This window comes from Aythya fuligula, chromosome 14 (genome assembly GCF_009819795.1).
Source record: "Aythya fuligula isolate bAytFul2 chromosome 14, bAytFul2.pri, whole genome shotgun sequence".
NCBI classification, from domain to species: domain Eukaryota; kingdom Metazoa; phylum Chordata; class Aves; order Anseriformes; family Anatidae; genus Aythya; species Aythya fuligula.
Window position 1 is genome coordinate 14,168,195 of NC_045572.1, and position 20,820 is coordinate 14,189,014.

General features: G+C 49.9%; 1 protein-coding gene across 1 annotated transcript; it reads left to right on the top strand.

The window, feature by feature from the left end:
• CSF1R (colony stimulating factor 1 receptor) lies at nucleotides 1-19,594 on the top strand. The gene is made up of 21 exons (XM_032197006.1): nucleotides 1-145; nucleotides 4,924-5,169; nucleotides 5,947-6,231; nucleotides 6,755-6,891; nucleotides 7,533-7,692; nucleotides 8,216-8,405; nucleotides 9,496-9,611; nucleotides 9,855-9,975; nucleotides 10,278-10,462; nucleotides 11,070-11,182; nucleotides 13,209-13,335; nucleotides 13,815-13,919; nucleotides 14,209-14,319; nucleotides 14,599-14,761; nucleotides 15,333-15,430; nucleotides 15,577-15,695; nucleotides 16,425-16,547; nucleotides 16,666-16,777; nucleotides 17,062-17,161; nucleotides 17,794-17,899; nucleotides 18,064-19,594. Exons 1-21 carry the CDS (start codon nucleotides 82-84, stop codon nucleotides 18,193-18,195), a joined length of 2,913 nt encoding a protein of 970 aa, XP_032052897.1. The 5' UTR covers nucleotides 1-81; the 3' UTR covers nucleotides 18,196-19,594.
• Nucleotides 19,595-20,820: the final 1,226 nt, after the last annotated feature.

The window sequence follows — 20,820 nt, forward strand, 5'->3', positions numbered from 1 at the left end:
CTGCGGACGGTGCCAGCGAGGAGAGGCGCCTGCTGCTTGAGCAGATCCCTCAGCCGCGTCCCCGCTCCCTGTGGGGACACCATGGTCCCTGGGGACATGGGCCCTGGTCTCCTGCTGCTGTTGACTGCAGCCGGCGTCTGGCACGGTAGGTCCACCAGCCTCCCAAAGCCCTCTGGGGTCACCGTGTCTCTCTGGGGCAGCTTTGGGATGTGGTGAGGGTGTCTTGTGGGTGCTCGGTGCCTCCTTGGGTGGGGTGGGGAGATGGCCCCGGCGGGGCTGGGGAGGGGGAGATGCTGGGTTTGGATGAATGGGTGCTCAGCTCCTGCCTGCGGAGGGTGAAACCAGGCTCCTGACTGCATTTACCAAAATTTCACTGTGGAACACAAAGGTCATTGCTCCTGGAAGCCGGGGAGCCATGGGCTGGCTCGAGGAGCCTCAGTGAGGATAGACAGCAGACAAGGGAGTATGTGTGCTCCATGGTTTGGAAGAGACACCAGCTTGGCCTTTATTGAGGACGCTGGGGCAGCTTCCATCTAGAGCTGGCTGCTGCACCATTGAGGGTAGTTGTGGAAAAAAGAGTGTGCTGCTGGTCCGTGCAGCCCTGGAGCCCAGCTGTGTGACAGCTGACTTGGTATTACCTACAGCACTGCAGTGCGGTATGGAAAGGTGCAAGTAGGGGAGGGAAAGTGGTGGTGGTGGGGAGATGGGAAAGGGAAACTTCCCCCTGTTTGAGTCTGGGGGTGGGCTAGGAGGAAGATGAGGCTCAGCAGAAAGTGTCCTGAGGGAATTCCTCTCTTAAATAACCCTTTGTCCAAACTGGGCCAGAGATGGAAGTACTTGGTTGACAGGTGAGAGTCAGGAACATTGGCTAAATCGGCACCTTCCTGTCAACCCCACACCTGGCTGGAGATGTCTGGGGGTTGCTGTTCTCTGGAGGTGCTGGCACACGTGTAGAGCTGGATGTTAGACCTTATGATGGAAACAGAACTCAGGCAATCAGGAGGGGAAGGTGGATGTGACTGCGTTTTGAGGTTACAGAGATGGCCAAGAGGTGATAACCCATCAACCTCAAAGTCGTGAAGCCTATTTTGAGGTTTGCAACTAAACAGAAATCTGCCCCTATTCTGCAGCCTGTGCTAGTAGTCTGGTGTCTAAGCACTGATAACCTCCCAGATCTTGTGTGGCTCTTTGCTTAATTTTCCTCTTGAGTTTGCTCCCCTCACCATGGTGGGAGAGGAGGGGGTAGCCTGTGAGGAAAGCATTCAGGGCAGAAAAGGCAAGCAGCGTATCCCTCTTGAGCTGCTGCTGTGTTCATATTTTCAGCCCAGGAGCTGTGAATCTCTCTTGCTGTTGCACTCCAAGTCATGTCTTCTACATGCTGTGCAGGCTTTTACTGGGTCTGTTGTGCTGGAAGATGGGCTTTGAAAGCTGTGGCGTTTTGTTACAAATCTGGTTCAGGGAGTCTGGCCCAAATTGTTGATTGTTTCTTGCTTCAGACCCTTTCTCTTCCAGTCCCAGCAGTTCTAGATTGACTCTTGAGGAGTAGTTATATTTAAACATCTTTTAGTGAGGCTGCTTGTCTCACTTGCAGGAGTCTCAACAGCCTGATTTTGGAGGGAAGGACTTTAACATTTTCTTATCGTGCCCTGGTTTGAGCACAGGGCTCTGAATGTTTACATCTTGTATGATTTTAGCTGACTGGACAGAAGTGCTGGTGTGGGAGCAAACTGCTCTCCCACCAGTCACCTCACTAAAGAATTTGAAGTGTGCATCCTCAGACTGGCTTGTAGAAGCAATTTGCTATTTTTTTTAATATCATAGGAACTAGGCATATATAATGTATGTTTGTGAGATCATAATATCTGTCAGGATGCCTCCAGAGGTTCCTTGAAGCACTGGGCAATGCAGGTCACCAGCTGTGACATCCTCATCAGGCCCTGTCTGCCGTGGCAGGGGGTTAGACGCCCTTGTCTGAGAGTACCAAACAAGCACAAAGCGTGCCAAGGCTGTCCAAAACCATAGCCTCAAGCTGGATCCTGACTGACTTCCTTCTCCTGCCTTGTGGATCTCAAGTGCATCTTTTGAACATACCCAGGACTGATGTGGTGCAACCTCTGTGATCTGGGTTCTTGCTCGAGATAAGTCATGGGCTCAGATCCCAGCTGCAGATTAAACAGAGAAAGGATTCAAAACCGGAGCAGCTCATATGTGTTCTTGGCCGGCTTGAGAGATCTTTCTGGGGATTCTTTTGCTTTTTTGTTGTGGGTAAATTTCTGCCTCTGATGTAGAACCCCAAGGCAGAGATCTGTTGAGCACCCCCCCACCCAGATACTGTATATGACTCTGGAGGTGTCCTCAGAGACCGAGCACTTCACCTCCTGCTCCCATCACTGAGGGGAGAGCAAGGGGAGCTAAGGCCTCATGAGTCCCTCCCCAGGTCCTCAGACCTCCAGGATCAAGTCAAGGCCCTAATGATGGGTGTCCGTGGCAGGGTTCCTGAGCCACGGTCTTATCAGCCTCCACTTCTACTTCCTCACCACTTCCACACCCACGGGAGACTAATGTAATGTTTCCCCTGGGATGGGAGAAGCAGGGATGGAGCCTGCAGCTGTAACTGGAGGTCATGGTTACACAACCCGACTGTGGTAAAGCCTTCGGCCAGCAGTTACCGTCAGTGCTGCGGAAGCTGCCGAGGAGCAGCAGAGAGACATCCTCGGGCTTCGTGTGAGATTGCACGCTGGTCAGCAGGGAGCAAGCCTCCCCCCGCAGCCCTTCTTCCCCTTTCTGGAAAAGGCTCCACGGGTCTGACTCATCCCCCAGTGCACACGAAGGAGTGGACGCTGTGGTGGCCTTCACCTGGCAGTGTCCTGCAGTTAGTGTCTGCCCCATCCATCCTTACTCTGCCTGTGTGGTGGCTGTGCCATCGGCACATCACCTTCAGGCCATCACCCCAAACTCCTGTACTGTAAGTATCTTGGGAGTTACTGGAGGCTGATGACAGCAAGGACACTGCATGACACAATTCTTATCCTCCTGCTGTGGTCACACCAAGGACCAGTTACACCATGGTCTGTCCGTGAGCTGGCTGGAATGCAGCACAGAGTCAGATCTCGGCTGCCCCAGCCAACTGCTGGAGCCGTGGATGTGGGGGGACAGCTAAAGCAGGGAGGAGGTGAGGCAAAAGCATCCAGTGACAGAGTAAAAGCAGCAGAAACATGTCAAGCCTCCTAGAAAACAGATTAGCAAAGAGGGAGGAATGTTGTAGCTCAGATATGTGGAAAATGTGGCTTTGCAAAGGAATCTGGGATATGTTTTTCTCCGCTTTGGAAATAAATGAGCTTTTTCCTGTTTCCATAGAAAGAAGTGTCTCACTCGCAAAAAAAAAAAAAGGGGGGGGGGGATGAATGTCAAATATTCCATGTCCATGTCCTCTGTGTCTTCCTGATGGGCCAGCATGTTTGATTTGGGCCTTGTTTGGGTTTTCCCTGGGCAACTACATCACTGTCACATAATGGCAAAGCTCCCCAGGGCCTTGGGGTTGGCCCTTCCCTGCCTGGAGGAAGGCATCAGTCCGTGACTGCTTAAATAATGCTCTTTGAGCACTGGTGGATGGGCTCTGGCATTAAAGCCCTGAGCACAGCTGGTAGGACAGGATATGTCTGCCTTGGATGTTGAGTTTGATGCATCCCAAGACCAGAATCTGCCCTTGTTTCCACTGTCCCCACCCCAGAGGAGCCCTGCCTGCACTGCTGTCCTCTACTAAAGAGAGTAGACTCACAAACTGGGCAGCTCTCTTTGTGCTTGCTATTATTTGAACCCTGGTGTGTGTTCCTTTAAGATGTGCTAGGATGGGTTAGCGACCGTGAAGGAAAGCAGAAGTGGGAGAATAGCCCTGGAAGGGGGCCAGAGGGGGGTGCAGAGCCCCCCGAGCACAGATAGCCCTTTGCAATGTGTTTCCTGTCCTCCCCGAAGGCCTGGCGTGGGGGTGGTGGTACGGCTTCTTCCCCAGCCCTGTGGCACTGATTCATTTCTCACTTCCCCCCCACCCTAAATATAGGTGGTGACTCAAAGAACTCGCTGACATGGCAAAACGGGGAAAAATATTTCCCTCTGACACTTCTGGCTGGAGTGGGAGCCTGGTTCCCCTTTGTTCAGCCAGCGGGGAAGCCATCTTCAAGGCAGAGGTGGCATCAGAAATCCAGCGGGGCTGCAATGCCAGCGTCAGCACGGGCTGGTGAGCAACGTGTGTGACTGTAGCTGTGGGCCTGCGTGAGCCGTTCTGTGCCTCAGTTTCCCACCACCAAACATGAATAATAATGCTGACGCACTCCACCATGTTTTGGTGGAAACTGGGAGGAAAATACGCTCTTTGACTCCATCAATGATAAGTTAGGTGTCTTTCAAAATCCACTGCCCAGCAGCCAAAAAGCAGACTTCTCAAAATGCGTGCACTGAGCTCCTGCTCTGCTGCTCTCCAGGCCTGTTGCAGCTCATCACAGCACTGATGTAACAGAAACAGCCCCATCCACAAGGCTTGGCCTAAACTTCAGCAAATGGTGTTCTCGGCTAACCGAATTCATGTAGCTCTAGCTCTGCCACAAAAGGAAAATGGTTGCAATAATAGGCAAAACCCAACTGGAACAATTTTTAAGTTAGCATTTGGCCTAATCAGCTCCAGATGGGTGTTATTCCTCTCCCAGTGCTCTGAGTGTTCAGTTGTTGAGTTTTCTCCGTTTCCTGAGGTTCGTTACTTGGAGTATCAAGCTGTATTGGAGTGGTGTAATGAGGAATGATGTGAGACAAAATGCCAAGATGCATCCCAAGCCCAGTTTCTTGCTGATGCTGAGCTACTCCATGCTCAGCACTGTGAATTCCAGCAGAGCAAGATCAGTTTTTCATCCTCACCATCTCTTTCCTTTGCAGGCTCAGCATCCCCAGTGATCGACCCTGACCTCCCTGCTCTGGTTGTCAACACCGGTGACCCAGTCACCCTGCGCTGCTCAGGAGAGTCACGAGTTGAATGGAACACCCAAAAACATACGTCCAGCAACCACACCAGCAGCACGCTCAGTATCCCAAAGGCCACGTACATGGACACAGGCACCTATAAGTGTACTTATGTCAACAGCAGCAACCAGGATGTCGCATCCGTGCATCTGTTCGTGCGAGGTAACCGTGCTGCCTTCCTCCCATGTATGCTGGCAGAAAGGCCCCCTTTCAGGGTGCACAGCCATCGTGCAGGCCCCCTCTATGTCTGTGTGTGTTTGGGGGAGCAGTGCAGACTCCTAGCAGGGCAGTGGGGCCCATTGCTGGAGCACTGGGGTAAGGTACTGGGCATCTGTATCTCAAGCACTTCTGTTAATGGCTTGGACCTCTTCCTCCATTTACTTTGTCTTCCCTTCCTGAAAAAGCAGTGATGAAAATCTGGCAATGAAAGTCTATTTGTTGTAAATATAGAGTGAGATCTGGAAAACAGAGAACCGTATTACTAGTACCATCAGTAAGGGAGAGTTGCACGAACCATGTCTTTACAATGTGAGCTGAAACCCAAGTGTTTCTCTACCCCAGAATTTATGTTCTGCTAGCTCCACAATTTGAGTTCATCTCTTCCTTTGTACAGGGATACTGTCCTGGATAGGGAAGCTGAAGGTCTAACAAAACTAATATCAAGACAAAAAGTTTTATTAGGCATAAATATACATCCCAGTCTCTCATCTATGCACATTTGTGTTTCTTGCTCTGCTCTCCTCAAATGCCTTAGCTGGAATTGGGCTCGTCATGTGAGTTTTTGGAGGCTGAGTCAGGCAGGCGTTGAGCAGAGTTGCCCCAACATTGAACTCCCACTGAGCAGCAAAGCTGGAAACTCAGCTTTGCTGGAATGCGTCTCTCAGCTTCAAAGCATACTTTTCTGATCCCATTCTCTGGCTTGCTGTGTCTCCTCCACAGATCCCGATAATGTGTGGTACACCCCGATTTTCCGGATCTCTATGACCAGAGGTGGTAATGCTGAGTTCCCCTGCCTCATCACGGCCCCTGAGTACGGATCCAGAGTGACGCTGATAATGGATGATGCCTCTCCTCTCTCACCTGGAACCAACTATTCTTTCAGTACTGAGAAGGGAATAACACTATACAATGTGCAACGCCATCAGAAGGGTTATTACCGATGCCAAACGGTGATAAACGGAAGAATAAAGAAGTCGTCAAGAATAAGACTGATTGTGGAAGAAGGTAAAGGATTGGGATTGCTGCTGTCCTCCGGGGGACAGCAGTAGCTAAGCTGGTCTCAGTAGATAGTTAAGGAAAAGCTCCTAGCCAGTGGTAGAAAAGACTTTCTGAACCTGCAATCCTTAAAAGGTATTTAATGGAAGTAACATTCCTTCAGCTTTTGGCAAATTGTCTCCTTTAGATGGGTCTCCATGAGGTCAGCAGTATTCAGATTGTTGTATTATCACAGAACAAAGTCCATGCATCTTTCTGAAGCCCTCAGGCCTTGATGCTCAAGATGTAACCACGGCACAAGGATCTCCTTCCCTTCCAACCCACAGTGCTACCTGCTGTGCTCTCCCCAGCCTGCACTGCCTCCCATAGACATGTGCACAAAGGGAGGGAGGAGGGCATGGGTAAAAAAAAATAAAATAAAAAAACGAAGAGGATGGAAAGGAGGTGGTAGCCAAGCCCTGGGGACTCTCCAAAGCACATGGTGTCGCTGGGCTAGCTGTTGTTGAGTCTTTCCCTGCTTGTCTTTTTGTAGCACTGGAGAAGCCTGTATCGGTGACGATGGACCCAATAGACCATGTGCGAATTGTGGGTGAACCTTTTGAAGTCACCTGCAGAGTAATTTCTCCGTCCCACAAGTATGACATCAAATGGGTGACAGCAGCAAAGAATGTAAGTTAAAGTGTGCAACTTTGAGAGGTTATAGGACTTCTCTGGAAGACAGGAGGCATAGGGTGGTAAGGAGAGCCCAAACACAAGCCATCTGCAGCACAGCCTTGAACTGCCCAGCCAAAGTAGCTACTAAAACACACTGTAGGAATCTGCACATCCTTTCCCTCAGCTGATCTCCACTCAGCCCCACCAGGGCTTATAAAGCAGCAAACATTCAAAACAAATGGCTTCCAAGAGAAAAGATAGGGTGAAGAAAGGGAACACACTTCAAAGTCTCTGATTGTCTGCTGTGATGACTTTAAGTAGCTAGAGGATAAGATTTGCTAGATGTCCTTCTGTGTGATGCCTTTATTAAGGAGTTGAAATCAACCTATATGATGTGTTTGGATCACACACTGTAAGGGCAACTTGGAGTCAGAAGGCTCGCAACAGGTGTGACCCTAATTGCTGTGGAATATCTGCCCTGAATACTTGGGTTTAATACGCCTCTTGGTCTCCAGGCAGGTGACTTTCAGTGACAAGAGCTCTATAACAAAGCTTAGTAGCCCAGGACGGAGGGTGGTGGGTATGTTTGTTATAAATATAATTCAGTAACAACCTCTGAGCTTCCAAGTGACTGGTATTTCCTCTCTGCCTGACAGGTCAGGAGTACAAAAATCCCTACCTTTGTAGATGAGAACTACTTCATCAATGCCGTCCTGTCCATTCCAGCGGTGACTTTGGAAGACAGTGGGAAATACACTTGCATAGCTAACAACTCAGCAGGATTCAAGAATGCCTCGACAATGCTTCGCGTAGTAGGTGGGTATTTCCCCAACAAACTAGGAAGGTGTGGACTGAGCCATGCCTAGCTTTAAGCATTTGCTGCTTCTCCCTCCAGCTTGTTTCTTGTTGCCAGAAACACCATTCTCACTTGTGCATGAAGGCTAATGTGAGAACTGTGCAGATGGTAGGAAAGGTGTTTCCTCCTTGTCCTGAGGAGCACGGGGACATTTTTTGGGGTTGATGAACAATCAGAAAGCTCTTCTCAATTCCTGTGTGTCTATAAACAAATCTAAAACAAAAAACTTGCCCTGTGCAAGTTCTCTAAGATTCTCCAGCTCTCCTCAGGTAGGGCATGATATGAGCCATCATGACAAAGGAACAACTTCCTAAAAGTACTTCTTTGAAAACATGAGACATTCATTCTGTGTTAATGCCTCCTTCCCTCCTGCAGTCTGAGGCTGCTCTTTCCAACAATAGTCTATTTATGAAGCTGCTGTAAGCTTGTCTCAAGTCTCTGTGGATATGCCTGCTGATGGTCATGATCTCATCCATCCTGCAGAGAGAGGTTATATACTCCTGACCCCAGTGCAAGCAACCAGCCAAGAAGTTGCTTTGGGAGAAGATTTGAAACTCCAGGTCCAGATTGAGGCTTATCCAAAACTTGTCAGCTGGCACTGGGAGCACAAAAGCCCCTTCAAGAACTCAGAAAGTACCAAATTTGTGGACGAAATGATCTTTGGAAACAACTGGTATGTGCTCTCTCTCTCTTCTACACTGGCCACAGCGTGTTTCCAACAACGCTTTCCATGTGAGACAGGCAGACCCCTTGCTACTGGCTAAGAGAAGACTGGTTTTAAAGAGGGGAACTGTTTTGCCTTTCTGTGTTCTCTTTCCAGCATTGTTAGCAAACCACAGTGAGAAGGTCTGATCAGGTCAAGGAGGACACCACCTCTGTCTAACTTAACAGCTTTCTCTTTAGAAAACTTTGTGGAAGTCACTATTGCATTTGCGGTCTTGTTCAAGTTCGCACTCTCCCCACAAGAAGAAATTGCAGGGGTGGGTACGCAGAACAAAAAACGGAGTTCCCTTGCTGCTCCTCAGAACTGTCCCATGTGCTGTGCTCCAGAGGGTGTATATAACAAGAAGTACTATATGCCCCATGTCAAGAGAAGCCAGATACATCAGTATGAGGATATGACCTAATGGGGGGATGTAGCTTTGCTCTTCCAAAGCCTACAGCCAGCTGAGGCCAGAAGAAGAATGAAGGAAAGAGAATTATCCCATTTAGTGAGGAGTTTTGGTAATTTCCCTTTCATTTCTTTAGAAACCTAAAATAATCCTCTAGAGGAACTTTCACTCTGCGAGCATAATGACTGTAAGGTGAACGCTTACTTGCACTGGGGTCTGAGAGATGTGCTGGGGAGAAAGGAGGAGGCACGTGGGACCATAACTTGATGGGCTAAGAAAGTGAATAACTCATCCTCTCAAAGACAGGAGGACCAGCATCTTCTGGCCTTTCCAAGGCAAAGATGTAGACGTTAAACTCTCCTTTCTCAGCATTCACCCACCATAGCCTTTAAGAATACTGCACTTTGTGACGGCAAAAGGCCTTTCCTCTGAGGAAGAGCTTTTCAGTAGTGCTGTAGGATCAGACACTGTCTGCTTCCCATGGAGAAGCAAGAAAGCAGATTCCCCTCACGGGCTGGGGAAGTGTTGGGAAGCATTCACCCACTCCATGGCACAGCAAACAGCTGCAACACACTGAGCAAAAACTGTCCGAGTGCCTGAGTTTCCTCAGCACCATTTCCTTCATGGTGTTTGTTCTCTCTGTGGGAACAGGTATAACAACACGCTCTTCCTGACCCGCCTGAAGGAAGGAGAGAGAGGTCTCTATACATTTTATGCCATCAGCAATGAGACCGAAGCATCAATTAACTTCAGTATCTCTGTGAAATGTGAGTATTTGGCATTGCCCCTTCCTAAAACCTGCTCGCCTTGAGCAGGGGTTGGGTTCCTGGCCACCTCCAGCCCAGTACCCACAGGAGACAATTTCTGCACCTGGGACCCAGCCCAAACCTGGGCAGAGCACAGGGATTCCTCATGTTTTCTGGTTCCACAGGCAGAAAGTAACTCAGAGCACAGGGAATGCATTCTTCCTCTGCTCATAGCACTTGCTGTTTCTCTGCCTTCCCCCACAGCTCCCCCAAGGGTCTCCAACGTCTGGGTGCCAGCCAATGACTCTGGCAACCTTCACTGCATCGCCATTGGCTACCCTGCCCCACGCATCGAGTGGTACCAGTGCCCCACTTACTCTGATAGGTAAGAAATACTCAAGATATCGGGCACCACGAGACACTGAGGTGTGTGCTTGCCCATGAAATGCTGGAATTTGCTGAGCAGCACCACAGGGGCTTGTCTGCAAGCAGTTTGGCCTGCTCAGTAATAGTAATGTTACTGGATGTTCAGGGAGACGTCTTCAACTGGGATGAGAGTGACATGCCTCACAGAGCTGCAGCCCTACTGCCCAGTGTCTCCTCCCTAGCCTGATACAGGCACCAGGTCACTCAGAGCCACTGCACTGCAGAGAAACTCTCCTTTTCTCCTGCTTGGTGTCTCTGCAGATACAACGAGGACTATAAGCTGCTTCTGAACGACTCCAGTCCCCAGGTGATGAGCATGCTGTCCTTCCAAGAGGTGGAGGTGGAGAGCATCCTCCCGTTCCAGGACCTGGGTGCCAATTTCACCTTCTGCTGTGTGGCCGTTAACAGGGAGGGGAACACCTCTGACATGCTTCACTCGGTCTTCAGTAAGATACCAACTTGCAGCATAGTGGAGTGGGGGACAATTTGGCTTTTGGGGACCTGTCTATATGTATTTCCTTACAGTCTTGTTAGAGAGGTGTGGAATAGATTCCCCAGGCCCTCTGTCCTCACAGGAGGTGGGAGGCTTTGGCATTTGCTACTCCTACACGACTTGTGGGAATTGCTGGCTGGGCAGAGCCTGGTGCCAAAGGCTGAGCCGTGCCATGAGAGCTTTCTAACTGCAGCAGCACAGCCTGCTGTTGCTCAGCCTGCTGGTGTCCAGGAGTCACATTTTTTGTTGGGTCTGTTCTTGCTGCAGAGATTTTGGTCCAGAGACAGCCAGACCAGCACCTCTTCTGCTCCTGGTGCTGTTTGTGTAGAAAGAGGCGTGCAGGAGGGGGGGCTGGTGCACCCTTGGGTTTTGTATCAAGAACTCCCCTTGGTTTCCACCAGCCCTTTTGTGTGTCTCTGAGGCTAGTGCTGCATTTCATTGCCTGTATGGGAAGCCTAAGTGAACAGCTGGGTAAAATGTTCCCAGAGATGGGGCATTAGGGACTGAAACAGGAGTGTTTATTTATCACCCCCCCCCTTTTTTTTTTTTGAATCCTCCAGGAAATGTCATGGCCCCTCCAAACAAGCTCTTCAGTCCCATTCTCTCCACCTGCATCAGCATATCGGTCCTGCTGCTCGTGCTACTCCTCTTCCTCCTCTACAAGTACAACCAGGTCAGACTCCCTTTTGCACAGCGAGGGCTGCGGGGCCGGCCCAGCCTGAGCCCACGCTGCCTCGGCTGGCAGCCACAGGCTGGAAGCATTCAGCTCGGTGGTACCAGGCAAGGCGAGCCAAGCTACCTGCCTCATCCCCACTGCCTCTCACCCCACTATGAGTTTCCTGCGGCAGGGGAAGGCTCATGCCCCAAAACCGGTGCGTTAACGCCTCTCCCACCCTGGTCCCTCAGTCTCATAGCCCAGAAACCAGTGCAGACATTGCCTGGTGCCAGACAAAGGTGCTCACTCTCTGCTGTCAGCTGCAACTGGTTTTGCTGTAGTCACCAGGAATACACAGATTTAATTATCTAGGAAAAAAAAAAAAAAGTGTTTTGCAACTTGCATCTAAGTTTTTCTTCTCCCTGCTTTATAAAAAGCTGTCTTAATGGGGATACAGGCTGATGTTAGAAGGCGTTTGTCTCCAGGAAGACTTGGTCACTATTTTTATATAAGAACTTAATCTGTTTTCTCCACAAGACTCATCTTTAGCATTGGTTTCCTTCTCTGCTGTCTCCATAAATTCCACCAATCAATAGCCACTTCTGCTTCATCAGTGGGTGAAAATCTCCTCTTTTTTGGTTCTCTGGCACTCTCCCTTTGACAGCTCATTAAGGCTGCAAATTTTGCAGCAGAGTTCTGGTGCTGGTTGTCAAAAGACCCAGCAGAGCCCACTACCAAACATGCACCTGCAGTTTCACAGGCCAGTAGTCCGGGAAGAAAGAGGGATGGATGGATGTGTAAGCACAGCTCTGAAGAAACAGCTTTTAGGAAGGCCTTGCAAGCCCAAGAAAAGCAGAATATGTTTATAAATCTTGTATTTTGTATGGTCTTCTCAAGCCAGAACTGACTGTTGCAATGCTAGGGGAATTATAGAGCAGAAAGCAATAATGCTTCCCCTCCAAGAGCAGGCAACAGTGCATATGCCTAGTGCGTGTGGTGTTTCTTACGAGGGACCCCCGTGAGAAGCTGTGCTGCTTGCAGCCTCCCATCAGAAACTCTGCTTCTTGCAGCCTCCCATGTTCAGCTCTTAGGCAAAGAAGCAAGCGTGGGAGAGAAAACAGAACCAGCTGCTTTGCATCAAAACTGCAGGAGATCTGTTTGCCTCAGATTTTGTCCCTCATGCCTGTGCAAACCCAGCTTTGAGCATCTACCCGTGGTTGCATCCTCCTCTGCAGCTATCCAGGGGAAGTGGTGAGGAGAAGCATGTCCGCACACACCTCCCAGTAGCTAGGACATTACATGATTCATCACAGCCATGGTCACTCCACCCACACTTCCCCGTGCCTGAGACCACTGTTGCCCCTCTGGGCTGCAGGCGTGCCTCCTTGTGAGAGCAAAAGCCAAGCACAGTGCTCCCGTGCCAAGCTCTTCCACTGCCTTCCTCTGTATTTGTGCCTCCAGCCTGGGTCCCCAGGCCTCGCAGCGTGAATGACAACACCCAGCACAAGCTGGCAGCTGCTTCTGCCCACAGGCTCTGGCGCTGCTTCTCTCTGCCCTCGCCTGGTTACTTCTGCCGTGAGATTCATGGAAAAGAGAAGAAATTCTTACTTCTATTTCTCCATTTTTTCCCCTGCGAGGGAAGCAGGGCTGGGCCAGCTCCGCTCTTCTGCGGTGCTCAGCAGCCCAGGGTGCTGAGGAAGGAGACGCAGCGGGGACATCTCCCCCTGGGCACTGCTCAGCCACCAGTCTGTGGGCACGCTGGCTTTCCCAGCTCTGCTGTCCCAAGCGAGGGCAACAGGCTGCTTTAAATGAAAAATGCAAGGGGGTCTCCCTTAGACATGGGTGAGGGCTGGGGGGATTTTGTAGGAGCCAAGGGACCAGGCTGTCTAGACTGAACATCGCTCGCTCAGCCCAGGTTCAAAGCAAGAAATATCTGATAGAGTTAAACCTAAGGCTTCCCTCTGTGCCTGGGGTGAGAGCTGCAGGGACTGGGGAACGCTCAGGACTCGAGTAACACTGAGTAACTGGAATCTCTTTTTTACAGAAACCTAAATACCAGGTGCGGTGGAAGATCATTGAGGCCTGTGAAGGGAATAACTACATCTTTATTGATCCCACTCAGCTGCCATACAATGAGAAATGGGAGTTTCCCAGGAATAACCTCCAGTTTGGTAAGAAACCTTTCCTGCTGGCATGAAGCACCCCACAGAGCTTAAATACCCCAAAGGACAAAGCAAAAGCAATCAAGCAGCATCCAGAGCTGCAGCTAGACATTACAGCAACATTGTCAACCTGGCCTTGCTGCTCTCTTCCACACAGAGTGGCAAATGCTAGGGTACCACCTCTCTTCAGCCCTCTATAACTCTGAAAAATGTTGAGAGGATCACGTCCATCCTCGTACAACTGGGGTCATCCCTTAACATGCACAGTTCATGAGCCCATGTTTGCACTTGGCCTCTTTCATACCGTCCCTGCTCGCAGGAGAGTTCCCCTTAGACGTTCACCACCTTCTGACTAAGGATTACTCATCCTGTCTGGGCCCTGCAGGAACCCCCTAACCTGTCAGACCTCCTTCCCAAAACCGAGTGCAGGACAAGTGCTCAATTTCTTTTCAGAAAGCATCTTATAAGCACATTCCTTCTCTCTGCAGGGAAAACTCTTGGAGCCGGAGCCTTTGGAAAAGTGGTAGAGGCCACCGCTTTTGGGCTGGGCAAAGAAGATTCAGTCCTCAAAGTGGCTGTGAAGATGCTAAAATGTAAGTCTGGGCCAACTTGCAAAGGCTGAAATCCCCCAAGTTTTATTGGGCAGGATTTAGTGTGTGTTCATGTGTTGGTGCTCCCAGACTGCAAAACCTGGGTTTCCAGATGTTCGTGTGTAAGTACTGGGTGTTGGAGTCATGCTGCTGCCATTATTTGTAGACATGTGGCCAGAGGTTTGGGCAATGGACACAAATTTCTCTCTGCATGTCTCCTTTTGTTCCATCTCTCTGTTGATACCTTATCTCTTCCTCGCTCCCTCACCCAGCCCTTCTCCTTGTCTTGCAGCATCAGCGGACACAGATGAGCAGGAGGCACTCATGTCTGAGCTGAAGATCATGAGTCACTTGGGGCACCACGAGAACATCGTTAACCTGCTGGGAGCGTGTACCTATGGAGGTAGGATCCCACAAACCTACACCCCAACAAAACCCTCTTGTGGCCTGCTCCTCCGAGGCTGTTACCAGGCTTAGCTGATGATCCTGGTGGTGCTTTCTGATCCTATAACTTTGCAAGGGTCTGTGGGCTGGCCGTTTCCAGACATGTTTATGTGCTGCATGGGTTCTGCTGCCCCTTCAGCTTCTCCCAGGCCCCAGCCACCTCCAGGGATCAGTTTCCAAGGGAAAACAGTCTTCAGGACAGTCACTTCTTAACGAACCCCTTCTTCCTTTCTCCCAGGCCCAATTCTCGTCATCACCGAGTACTGTCGCTACGGAGACCTGCTGAATTTCCTGCGGAGGAAGGCTGAATCCATAATTATCCAGGACTCATCCCTGGACACCTCTTTGGACAGCACTGCTGATTACAAAAACATTGACCTGGAGAAGAAATACATCCGCAGGTAAGAGCAGAGCTCTGGTGGCCTCAGGGCTGAGCAAGACGGGGCCTGGGTGTCTGCTGGGAGAGGTGTGCAGGGGGCTGTGCTGGGGAGAGGTCAAGACCAAAGCTCTGGGAACTTGCAGAAGACCGGGATGCCAAAGCCACTGGGGATGCATGCATTTGGTTCTGGTTCCAAGTTTTTCAGTCTTTCACAGCAATTATTGAATACCCCAGAATTAATCCAGGTTTCCTTTCAGTCTGCTGTCCCGCAGTCTGCAAACAGAACTTGTTGGCTTCCTGCACTGCTGGGCACCTGAATTTTATAGGGCACGAGGCTGAGCACCCCTCAGCACTCTGTGGCAGTCCCTTTGCCAAAGGGGATCAGTACCTGGAGCCCCACACCACGGGGCACCCAGGTCCCCTTTCTGAATCAGTCTCAGCGCTGACTTTCCCTCTGCCCCAAAGCCTCTTGCTGAGCCACTTCCTGCAGGCAGGGATGTGGTTTCTGCACCCAGTGGATGCGGAGAAGGGCAGAAGGCACTGCTGGGAGGCTGCTAACAGCCTGCCTCTGTCTCTGTTGCTCTCTGACTCAGTGACAGTGGCTTTGCGAGCCAGGGTTTGGAAACCTATGTTGAAATGAGGCCCGTATCATCATCATCGTCAGCGTCATCAGATTCTGCGCAAGGCCGGGGTGAGTTAAAGGCCCGTTTCTCTATTTGCATGATTTCGTCAGTCTGGCCATTTGGTCTGGCATAGCTCTTAGGAAACTGGGATACAGCATAGCCTGCGTTATTGACCATGTTTTTAGCGACTCTAAAGCTGCTGTTTGAATTTCAGGGAAAAGCTCAGAGGAGGAAGTTGAAACCAGAGAGGACCTCCGGCCCCTCAATCTCGCCGACCTGCTCCAGTTCTCCAGCCAAGTGGCCCAGGGCATGGCCTTCCTGGCATCAAAGAATGTGAGTACTGAAAGGGCAGCCATGCCCCTGGGGGAAACACCAGTGCAGCCAGCAGGGGCTTGCCATCCTGTCCGCACAGGGCTCACGAGGTTTTTAGATGGGGCAGCCAAACCCAAGCAAGCTGCTGAAAACGGGCCTTTCTCCTCCACCTGCTGGATGCAGACACGCTGGGCTGTGGTGACTGGTGTTTACTTCAGAGCCTGTGCCTCCCATGGGATTCGGGCAGGGCAGTTGTCCAGGGGGAAGCCAGGGCTGTACTAGCTGGTCCCAATATTCCTCCCCAGCTTTTACATGAGGTCGGGAACCTTGATGCAGAGCTCTCTCGCACTGGCAGCTTTCCACTGTGACAGGGAACTGAAAGTGGCCGTTGAGCTATCTGCCAGAGCTGGCTCAGTTAGAGTATCAGAGAGCAACTGTGTGATGGTTTCAGATGGGGACGCCCTGTGAACAGCCTCTGCTTCTGGGTCTGCCCCCACAGGGAAAATGAAGGCCCATGACTTACAGGGCATGAAAGGCCAAAATGTTTTAGCACTGCAAGTGAAGTGGTGGAAAGGAAAGAGCCCTACTCCTTGTCCAGAACACAGGGCCTCTTCCACGTGCCTTACGATCAATACAAGTTGCCCTTGCTTTTGTAAGAGCTGTTTTGGTGGCAGCCCCACACTGCAGGGAAATGAGCTGGTAGTGCTGAGGGCAAAGGGCTGGGTCTCAGCTGTGCTCTCTTGTCCCCAGTGCATCCATCGTGACTTAGCAGCCAGGAACGTGCTCGTATCAGATGGACGAGTAGCCAAGATTTGTGACTTTGGCCTGGCCCGTGACATCATGAATGACTCAAACTACGTTGTCAAAGGCAATGTAAGTAATTGAAATGGGGACAGGAGGAGGTACAAGGGTGGCTGCAACTGGAGTGTGAAGGACAGGCTATGGCACAAGCTGCCAGCTTGCCCCGGTCTGCAGGACTCTGCTTTTCCAGGCCCGGCTGCCCGTGAAGTGGATGGCCCCAGAGAGCATCTTTGACTGCATTTACACAGTGCAGAGCGATGTGTGGTCTTACGGCATCCTTCTCTGGGAGATCTTCTCACTTGGTAAGGAACAGGGAAGCTTGTAAGCCTCCCTCATTTTCCATAGCTTACCCCTAAATTTCTCTGCAGAGAAGTTTTCCAGAAAGAAGGAAAGTTGGCAAAAATCTAGGATATATCAAAGCTATAAAACACTGCGTTCAGTTTCCAGAGGGATGATTTGCTCTAACTCAGAACTCCCTGAGATGGAGCAGCACTGGCTCAGTCAATTCTGCAGGCCACATCTTACCACCCCCATGGCTAGGGTGTTGGAGCCACTGAGCTGAGTGCCACCTCTGTTACTGTCACAGGTAAAAGTCCGTATCCTGGCATGGTGGTGAACAGCAAGTTCTACAGCATGGTGAAGCAGGGATACCAGATGGCGAGGCCTGACTTCGCTCCCTTGGAAATGTGAGTAGATGCATGCAACATCTGAAAGGGTGAAAGGGTGGCTGGAGCTGCTTTATGGGGAGCTCTGTGACAGCACAGGGACCTTGGTCACAGAGCTGCTGCTGCTCCCAGACAAGCCCTGGGTTTGATGTGCCTGTCCTTGAGGTTCCTCCCTGCTCCTGTAGAACAAGACCTGGGGCAGTTGGTCATGATGCTCAGCCCCATATCCCCCATTTCTGGACAGGAAGGTGGCTGAGCTCACATAATCTCTACCTATCTGAATTTGGCAGCTTTTTTCTTTTTTCAGGCAGTTGCTTTTAACTCTAGCCTGGAAGAAGACAAGCCTGAGTAGCTTACAGGAAGGGAAGCAAGTTTACGCTAAAGGAAAAATACTGAGGCATAAAGCCTCTTGCAGATAGATGAGGAGACTGGAAAAGTTTGCTCTCTGCTCCAGTACTCTCCATCCCCTGGAGCACTGCCCATGCACCAACCACGGGTTTTACAGACAGGAAAACAGAACAAAGATAAGGGGCTGCTCAGTATTGTGTGCCTGAAATACAAAGCAAATCACCCTGCTATGCTGCAGTGAATAGCCTGGGGGTGCAGACTCTTCAGCAGCATTGCAACAGTTCTGTTCCTCTTGGGCTGTGCAGGTACACCATCATGCAAGCGTGCTGGAGCCTGGAGCCCACACAAAGACCTACCTTTGACCAAATCTGCTGCTTTATTCAGAAAGAACTGGAAATGCACAAGGAACAGGTGAGAGCCTTTGGGGAGGGACTTTCTCCCTGCAGCAACATAGCTTCTGCACAGATTTCTGTGGTGACATCCTTTATCTGATGGGAGTAGTTTAGTAACAGTGAAAAGAGAGGCATCCAGATTTCTCCAGGGACTGAAACACATTTTTCTTTTTTGCTTTCAAGGACCAAACAAACCTCCCATCCACTGCTGAGGAGGACAGCGGCTGCGACACCTCTGGCTGCTGCGAGGAGTCCTGTGAACAAGAGCAGAGCGGCCAGCCCCTCCTTAAGAGTAACAACTATCAGTTCTGTTAGCTGGTACCACTGCCCAGGGTGGATCCCTGCTCTCCCCGTTCTGCAGAGCGCATGATTCCGCACAGGTGCCTTCTGCTTTGGCTCTCCCCTCTGTGCTTTCTGAAGTATGAGTGTTACTGACTCCCTCGCTGAAAGAACGGTGCTGGGATGATTCAAACCTAAGACTTACCGTGGGGTCTCGAAAGTCCTGTCTGAAGCATGCTTATCCTAATAACTCTACAAGGTACAGAGGTCCCTGTCACCTGCCCCACCACCACCCCTGAAGGGGATTAGGGGGTGTTCTTGTTTTTTAAATACCAGTTGCAGCCTACAAAGACATTTCCAAAAGCCGCTCGCATGACTGTACCTTGCGTCTTATGAGGACATCTTGAAGTAAATCCTGCAGTGGGAACAGCCTCACACCAGAGGCAGCCCTCTTTCAGGGTGGTCCTGCTCTCTTCCCCTTGTCTGACCCTGGATGTTGCAGAGCGTTTAGATACAGGTAAAGCCTCTACTAAGCATTAAGTATGTATTAACCTCTTGCTTTCCTCATACAATCTACCTCTCTGCAGCTCCTGCAGAGATTATATGGGTGAAGTGCAACAAGGAGATGAGCCCAGGGCTCTGTGAACTTTACCTGCCCCAGTCACAGGAGAGAGGGGCAGTTGTTTCTCAGGCAAAATACAGGAGCAACGTGCTCTTCCACAGGAGCACTGAACACAATCTCAATCCAGGAAAGAATGGCAGCTTAAACAGATCTGGAAACAATCATCATATTCTACAAAACCTTTGAATTATTAAATATGTAGCAATTCACTGCCTTTGTCATGATTACAGATGTGCTCTTATATGTTTTCTTGAGTGTATTTTAATAGTAAAGCTGAGGTAATTTTTTTTTTTTTCATAAGCTAGGGCCTAATGCCCTTAAACTTGTTTCTCATCTCACCCTTGTTTGGGGTTACTAATGCCACAGCCACCTGGTCCTGTGTAGCTATCAGAAGTAGCTAATGAACCTTCTTAGCTTCACCTGACTCAGCTGGTGAAGGATCAGCATTACAAATACAAGCACTGACATGGCTCAGGAAAATGACAGCAAGACAAAACTACTGTACAGTACGTGGCCCTCATCAGATCATGAGGTGTGGGCCACTTCTGATTATATTAAATCTGTTTTCATGCTAACACCAAGTGATTCATTCCTCTTTACTAAATAAAATACTAATGTATTTCTACCTGTCAGCATTATAAAGAATAAAATATGTTTAACAGAACAAGTCTTCCTGGGGCTTTAAGGACTGTTCTCAGAGGTAAATGGATCAGAGCAAGTGTGACACATTGGCCCATCCTCTCATACCCTACAGCTCTGTGCCAATTCATCACACTTCTCATTACCAAGTCTCAAAACCACTTAATCTTATGTAATGCCAAAAACAAAAGCATTAAAAGCAAGGTTTTAAAGCACTTTGCTCTGAATGGCCTTTCTGTAATTCAGAAAAATGACGTAGTCACAGAGTGGGGGAGCAATTCCAATCATGATGATGGGATAACTGACAACACTCACCGTAGCTGAGACATGGGACATGCAGCTCAATGCCCAGGGCAGAGGCAGAAGTCTGGCAGAGACTCGACCCTACTGCAGGAGAACCACCTGTAGCACTGGCTCAGAGGCAGCAGGAGCTCCAGCTCAGGCCATCAAACACACCCTGAAGGGAAGTTTCTGTCACCTGCCCCAGAATCTCTCCTCCTAAAGTCACCAGGAGCTGCCCTGTGCAGGAACTGCAGAATGAGAGCAGGTAGCTTTGGGGAGCTGACCAGCTCATGCCCACAGGTCTGCCAGTGCTCCCCTACCCTTATTAATTCAATCTGTACTCTGCTGAACCTGGAGATAGAAAAATGAATTCAGATCACTTTTCAAAACAACTCTGTATGCTGAGATTCATTCCAAGCTACCTAGACCATAGAAACCTTGACAATACTGAGAAGTCCCTTCAAAAGAAACATATCCACAGAAAACCCCAGGAGTTACACAAGGAACATTCAAGCTTCAAATCACAGGGGGGGGATATGTCACCTATGCTTGTGTTTTAAGTGCTAGAAGTGATCGTTCTAACTGCAGAAACTACTTTCTTGCTGCTTAAATAGAGTGAAGTACAGTTCTTACAAGGGGATCATCTTGTTCTGACAGGCTTGCTTTTGACACTAGTGAAAGGGCCAAGGAATTTCTTGAGCTGCCTCTCCTCTCGTAACGCATTGCTTTGAGACTACTGGGCTTTTTGCTACCACCATGGTTGTGCAGACTGGAAGCGTGATTTACACACACAAACACACACCCTGTATTTGTGCCCTCTCCCACTGCAGTCCTCCAGGTGTTGAAGGCAAAAAAACAACTCACTTGGCCACAGTTTCACCCCCAAAATTGGAGATAATTTATTAAATTTTATCACTGACTGAAAAAGTCACTAACATCTCTTATAATAAGTTAATATTCTTAACAGAAAAACCCCAAGCCATAATTACTGCATTTGCTCAGACTTAATACATTTACTTTTACAGTACGGTACTCAATAGGTTCCCCTTCACAGAAGGGAGTTTTCAACCACACCACAAGCCTCTGAATCTTCCCCACTGCTCACTCAGACAAAATAA

What these genes read in the sequence shown, in the direction of transcription:
- CSF1R (XM_032197006.1), top strand. Translation starts at nt 82, where the DNA reads ATGGTCCCTGGGGACATGGGCCCTGGTCTCCTGCTGCTGTTGACTGCA. An exon ending in CGTGCATCTGTTCGTGCGAG is followed by an intron (nt 5,170 to 5,946) that starts GTAACCGTGCTG and finishes TCTCCTCCACAG; the next exon opens with ATCCCGATAATGTGTGGTAC. An exon ending in GACTTCGCTCCCTTGGAAAT is followed by an intron (nt 17,162 to 17,793) that starts GTGAGTAGATGC and finishes TGGGCTGTGCAG; the next exon opens with GTACACCATCATGCAAGCGT.